At 50.4% G+C, this 6,926-nt stretch overlaps 1 protein-coding gene across 1 annotated transcript; it reads left to right on the top strand.

Moving 5' to 3' along the window:
- The first annotated feature begins 1,070 nt into the window (after window positions 1-1,070).
- On the top strand, window positions 1,071-5,656 carry LOC109758732 (uncharacterized). The gene is made up of 2 exons (XM_020317597.1): window positions 1,071-1,475; window positions 5,642-5,656. Exons 1-2 carry the CDS (start codon window positions 1,071-1,073, stop codon window positions 5,654-5,656), a joined length of 420 nt encoding a protein of 139 aa, XP_020173186.1.
- Window positions 5,657-6,926: the final 1,270 nt, after the last annotated feature.

Genomic DNA, 6,926 nt, shown 5'->3' with positions numbered 1-6,926 from the left:
CCCAATCCTCGTCCTGAAGAAGAAAAAGACCTGGCGCATGTGTATCGACTACACCAGCCTGATCAAGGCCTGCCCCAAGGATCCATTCGCCCTCCCGCGGATCGACCAAGTCATCGACTCCACTGCTGGGTGTGAGTAGTACTTCTAAGAGCATGTTGTTACCATGGTCAGTAGGGCCCCTCTCAACAAAATCATCAGCTGCCGGGATGCCTCTTGGGCGGGTCGCCAAGTGGGCGCTCGAGCTAGCCGGCCACACCATCCTCTACGAGCCCAGCACTACGATTAAGTGCCAAGCTCTGGCCGACTTCCTCATCGACTGGACCGAGACCCAGTATCTGCCGCTGCCGCCGGACTCAATGCACTGGCGCATGCACTTCGATGGCTTGAAGATGCATCTCGGCCTAGGGGCCGACATTGTGTTGTCCTCCCCGAAGGGCGACCGGCTCAAATACGCGCTCCAGATCCACTTCACCGCCTCCAACAACATCGCCGAATACAAAGCCCTTGTGCATGGCCTCCGGCTTGCCAAGGAACTTGGCATCCGACGGATCCTGTGCTACGTCGACTCGGACCTGGTGGTGCAGCAGTGCTCCGGCGAGTGGCACGCCCGTGACCCCAACATGGCGAGCTACCGCTTCCTCGTGCAGAAGTTGTACGGATTCTTCGTGGGCTGCGAGTTCCTCCATGTCCCGCGCATGGAAAATGAGGCGGCCGACACAGTCGCCAAGATCGCCTCGTCCCGGCAATCCATCCCGTCCGGCGTCTCCCTCGAGCACCTGCACAAGCCATCCGTCAAGCCGTCTCCGGACTCCGAGTCCATCAACGTCCCGGACAACCTGACCGCACCTCAACCCGGCCCCGGGACTGCCGAGCCCATCCCGGGGACTACTCATGCCGGCCCGGGGGCTGCAACCCTCGACCAGGCCGCCGCCGTTCCCGACCCGGGGGCCGCTGAACTCGGCTCGGGGGCAGCCGTCCCAGAACCTGCCATGGTGGCCGTCTTCATCGTGGTGACGGCGCCATCATGAGCCCTGCCCATCTCAGAGTTTCTGGAGAACGGAGTCCTCCCCATGGACAAGACCGAAGCCCGGCAAGTGCAGCGCCGGGCGTCTGCCTACAGCATCATCAACAACGAGCTCATCAAACGCAGCTCCACCGGCGTGTTCCAGCGCTGCGTTGAGCAAGACAAGGGCATTGAGATCCTCCTCGATATACACCAGGGCGAGTGCGGGCACCAAGCCGCCTCGCGGTCCCTGGTGGCCAAGGCTTTCCGCCATGGTTTCTACTGGCCCATGGCCCTCGAAGACGCTGAGTCTCTCGTCCTCAAGTGCGAGGGATGCCAGCACTTCAACAAGTGCAGCCACCAGCCGACGTCGGCACTCCGAACCATCCCGATCGCCTGGCCCTTCGCGGTCTGGGGACTCGACATGGTGGGGCCCTTCAAGACCACTGGAGGCAGCATGCCGCATTTGCTGGTGTGTAACACCCACGATGCGGCTATATCTCCCACGTGTCGAGGCACGACTTAGAGGCATAACCGCATTATGGTTTTGTCGCAAGAAGGGTCATCTTCACACAATCCCATGTAATGAACAAGAATGGGATAACGAGAGTTGGCTTACAATCGCCACTTCACACAATACATAAATAAATTCATACATCATCCAAAATCCACACATAGACCGACTACAGTCAAGAACAAATGAAAATAAGATAACCCCAAATGCTAGATCCCCGATCGTCCCAACTGGGCTCCACTACTGATCATCAGGAAACGAAACATAGTAACGACCACGTTCCTCATCGAACTCCCACTTGAGCTCGGTTGCGTCATCTGCACTGCCATCGTCGGCACCTGCAACTGTTTTGCTAGAATCTGTGAGTCATGAGGACTCAGCAATCTCACACCCGTGAGATCAAGACTATTTAAGCTTATAGGAAAGGATGGAGTAATGAGGTGGAGCTGCGCAAGTGAGAGCGAGAAGAGAAGCAACGCAACGATCGCGAAGCTAGAAATGATCAAGAAGTGATCCTGAAACTACTTACGTTCGTGCATAACTCAAACCGTGTTCACTTCCCGGACTCCGCCGAGAAGAGACCATCATGGCTACACACACGGTTGATGTATTTTAATTTAGTCAAGTGTCAAGTTCTCTACAACCGGACATTAACAAATTCCCATCTGCCTCATAACCGCGGGCACGGCTTTCGAAAGATAATACCCTGTAGGGGTGTCCCAACTTAGCCCATTATAAGCTCTCACGGTCAACGAAGGATAAACCTTCTCCCGGGAAGACCTGATCAGTCTCGGAATCCCGGTTTACAAGACATTTCGACAATGGTAAAACAAGACCAGCAAAGCCGCCCGAATGTGCCGACAAATCCTGATAGGAGCTGCACATATCTCGTTCTCAGGGCACACCGGATGAACACTAGTACAACTAAAACCAATCCTCGAGTTTCCCCAAGGTGGCGCTGCAAGTGGCTCTAGTTTGGACCAGCACTCAGAGGAACACTGGCCCGGGGGTTTAAATAAAGATGACCCTCGGGATCGCGAAAACCCGAGGGAAAAGGCATAGGTGGCAAATGGTAAAACCAAGGTTGGGCCTTGCTGGAGGAGTTTTATTCAAGGCAAACTGTCAAGGGGGTCCCATAAATCACCCAACCGCGTAAGGAACGCAAACTCAAGGAACATAATACCGGTATGACGGAAACTAGGGCGGCAAGAGTGGAACAAAACACCAGGCATAAGGCCGAGCCTCCCACCCTTTACCAAATATATAGATGCATTAATTAAATAAGAGATATTGTGATATCCCAAAATATCCATGTTCCAACATGGAACCAACTTCAACCTCACCTGCAACTAACAACGCTATAAGAAGGGCTGAGCAAAAGCGGTAATTTAGCCAAACAACGGTTTGCTAGGAAAGGATGGTTAGAGGCTTGACATGGCAATATGGGAGGCATGATATAGCAAGTGGTAGGTAGCGCAGCATGGCAATAGAACAAACAACTAGCAAAGCAGAGAGAGAAGTGATTTCGAGGGTATGGTCATCTTGCCTACAAGGTTCTCAGATTTGTCGAAAGCTTGATCCTCGTGAGCGTACTCAACAGGTTCCTCGTTCACAAACTCGTCTCCCGGATCTACCCAAAACAAGAACACAAGCAACGGAACCACAATCAATCACGGGAAATGCACAAGCAACATGATGCAAAACATGCATGATATGCGAGATGTGGTATGCGATGCATATGCGTGCTCCAGAAGAAAAAGAATGAACAAGGCAGTAACTTGGCAAACCAAGTATGCCACTGGAAAGATGAGATGATTTCGGTCGAAATTGATATAAAGATCACCAGAAACGGATGCACGGTTTGCAAATGGCAAGCAAAACAAGAATGACATAAATCTGTGATTAACAGCAGGATAGCACTTAGAATACATCAAGAAACTATGCTACAGCACTCCAACATAGCAACAAAGCATATGGCAGTAATCTACAGGAGATGCTTGACAAAAGATGAACACTGAGCTACGGCTAGATCACAGCATAACAGGTTCAAACAAGCATGGCAAAAGTGCAAAAGATACCAGGTTCACAGACTTAGTGAAATTACTGAATGCATAGAAGAAAAGTCCCTTAGTGACCATGAGCCAAAAAGGACCAGAAGATATGATGGCAACCATGTAAACATAGCAAGTTTCGTTAACAGGTTTCAGACTTAGCAGAAAACAGATCATGGCAGAAACAGTATTATGAAGGCATCTTTGTGAGCTTGATTCACTCAACACAAAGCAATTCATGACAAAACAAGCATACCTACAGCAAAAGGGCATGTTTATGAAGCAAACCATGGCAAGATCAAGTACATAGCATGTATGAAACAACTATAACAACCTTGGCAAAATTGAATATCATGTTAACAATCTGCCAGGAATATTTTATAGCACAAGTAGAGCAAGATTAAGACATGCTAGGGCACTCCATAATTGCAAACAGGGGCATGAATGGATAGAGCACAACTATATCTACAAAACATCCCTACTGAACATGCCCAAAAGAAGCATGGATCTCTCTGTAGCCACATGGATACATAGCAACAAAATAACAGCAGTAACAGATTTCACTAAATCCTTGAAAACAGAAACATCACGAAGCCTAGTTTGCATGCTTGTGCTAGTCACCACAGAGATCACAAAAATACATGGCATACACCTCTGTAAATATGGCATGTCATACATCAAAACACATGTATAGCTCCTACTCATAAGATGCACACATCAAATGCAACAAAAATAACAAATCACCAAGTTCTGATAACAGCAGTTAACAGCATATAGCACTCTTGCATCAGAGATTTGGGCATCAAGATGGACTCAAATGAACATCGCGTAATGGAAAAAAATGAAGAGCATGTCGAGATGAACATTTCGATATATTACACGCACGAAACGGAGCTATATGCAGAGAGTTATGATGCGATGAACAGGAGCATATAAAGAAAAATCTTCGGGACTTGGAGAAAAATCGGGGAGGGAGAGAAGTCAACCGTGCGAGAACTAGGGTTCGGCCGAGGCTCGTCGGGCTCGCTGGCCGGAGCTCGCGCCGAAGCAGAGGCGGCGGCCGGCGGAGGAGAGGAGGGAGACGGCGGCGGAGCTCGGGGAAGAGGGAGGAGCACTCGGGGCCGGAGCGGAGGAGACCGGGCGGCGGCGCGGCGGCGCCGGCGAGACGGCGGCGAAGGCGGCGAGGCGGCGCGGCCGAGGTGCGGGAGGAGGCACGGGGCGGGGGCCTCGCGGGCTGGTGGCGGGGGCGCGGTGGCTGGGCCGCGTGTCGCGCTGGGGTTGGCGCGGGGCGGCGGCGGACATGTCCGGCTGCGGAGAAAGGAAGGGGACTAGGGTTGCACCTCGAATTTCGGAGGGGGAGGTGTTTTTATAGGTAGAGGGAGCTAGGAGGCTCCAAATGGAGAGCGGTTTTCGCCCACACGATCGTGATCGAACGACCTAGAGCATGGAAGTGACTTAGATGGGTTTTAGGCTGTTAGGAGTGGGGTTTTGCTGCACCACACAAAAGACCTTTGCGGTTACCCGGTTAACCGTTGGAGTATCAAACAACCTCCAAATGGAACGAAACTTGACAGGTGGTCTACCGGTGGTGTACCAAGGCCACTTGACAAACCTCGGTCCATTCCGAGCACGTTTAACACCCGCTCACGAAAAGAAACAAGAGGGGTGCGCCGGTGCATGTGGGAGTGTCCGATTGCAAAACGGACAACGGGGAAAATGCTCGGATGTATGAGACGAACACGTATGCAAAAGAGATGCACATGATGACATGATATGAGATGCATGACATGAACAAAATGCAAAACGAAAAAACAAAACCCGACCATGAAGGGAATATCATAACACATAGCCGAAAATGGCAAGAGTTGGAGTTACAAATATGGAAAGTTACATCCGGGGTGTTACAACACTCCACCACTACGAGAGGATCTTGTCCCGAGCTCTAGGACTGAAAGAACTCCGGATATTCGGAACGGAGGTGGTCCTCGCGTTCCCAGGTGGCTTCTCGATCGGAATGGTGCGACCACTTCACTTTCAGGAATTTGATTGACTTGTTGCGAGTCTTGCGCTCAGTTTCTTCAAGAATAGCAACAGGGTGCTCGTGATAAGACAGATCTTCTTGGTGATCAATCTCTTCGAATTGATGGTGCGCTCAAGAGTCTTGAAGCACTTGCGAAGCTGTGACACGTGGAACACATCGTGCACGTCCGTGAAGTTGGAGGGAAGCTCAAGTTGATAGGCGAAGTCGCCTCTTTTGCCAATGATCTTGAAAGGACCCACGTATCTAGGGGCAAGCTTCCCTTTGATACCGAAGCGACGAGTGCCTTTCATTGGAGAGATGCGGAGGTAGACATGGTCTCCGATCTCGAAAGCCAAATCACGGTGCTTGCTATCATAGTAAATCTTCTGGCGCGATTGCGCGGCTTTGAGATTTTCACGGATGACTCTACACATTTCTTCAGCCTCTGTGGCTAAGTCATTGCCAATAAGTTGGCGTTCACCAGTCTCTGACCAATTGAGAGGAGTACAGCACTTTCTGCCATAGAGAATTTCGAATGGGGCCTTGCCCGAACTCGCTTGGAAACTGTTGTTGTAGGAGAATTCGGCATATGGAAGACAATCTTCCCATTTCATGCGAAAGGAAATGACACAAGCCCTGAGCATATCTTCAAGAATTTGATTGACTCGCTCGACTTGGCCAATAGTTTGAGGATGGAAAGCTGTGCTGAAGCGAATGTTGGTGCCCATGGCCTTCTGGAAGGAGTCCCAGAACTTAGAAGTGAAGATGCTTCCACGATCTGAAGAAATCAATTGTGGAATGCCGTGCAAGGAGACAATCCTGGAGGTGTATAGCTCTGCCAACTGAGCTGCTGTGATAGATTCTTTGATTGGAAGAAACTGAGCCACTTTAGTAAGCTTGTCGATGACAACGAAGATAGCATCATTTCCGCGCTTGGACTTGGGAAATCCAGTCACGAAGTCCATTTCGATATGATCAAACTTCCATTCTGGGATAGCAAGAGGTTGGAGAAGACCAACTGGTCGTTGGTGTTCTGCTTTCACTCTTCGACAGACATCACATTCATTCACGAATTGAGCGATTTCTCACTTCATTCGAGTCCACCAATACGACTGCTTGAGGTCATGGTACATCTTCGTACTTCCAGGATGAATGGAAAGAAGAGAATTGTGCGCCTCGTTCATTATGACTTTCCTTAGATCACCTTTAGGAACCACAATCCGGTCCTCGAAGAATAAAGTGTCTCTGTCATCAATGCGATAGCACTTGTATTTGGAAAGACCCTTGTCAATACCACGTTTCACCTTCTTCACCATGGTATCCAGGAGTTGTGCCTCA

The sequence above is a fragment of the Aegilops tauschii genome, chromosome 2 (assembly GCF_002575655.3).
Source record: "Aegilops tauschii subsp. strangulata cultivar AL8/78 chromosome 2, Aet v6.0, whole genome shotgun sequence".
Taxonomy (NCBI): Eukaryota; Viridiplantae; Streptophyta; class Magnoliopsida; order Poales; family Poaceae; genus Aegilops; species Aegilops tauschii.
Note: the sequence above shows the minus strand (reverse complement) of the source record. Positions and strands in the feature narration are given on the sequence as shown.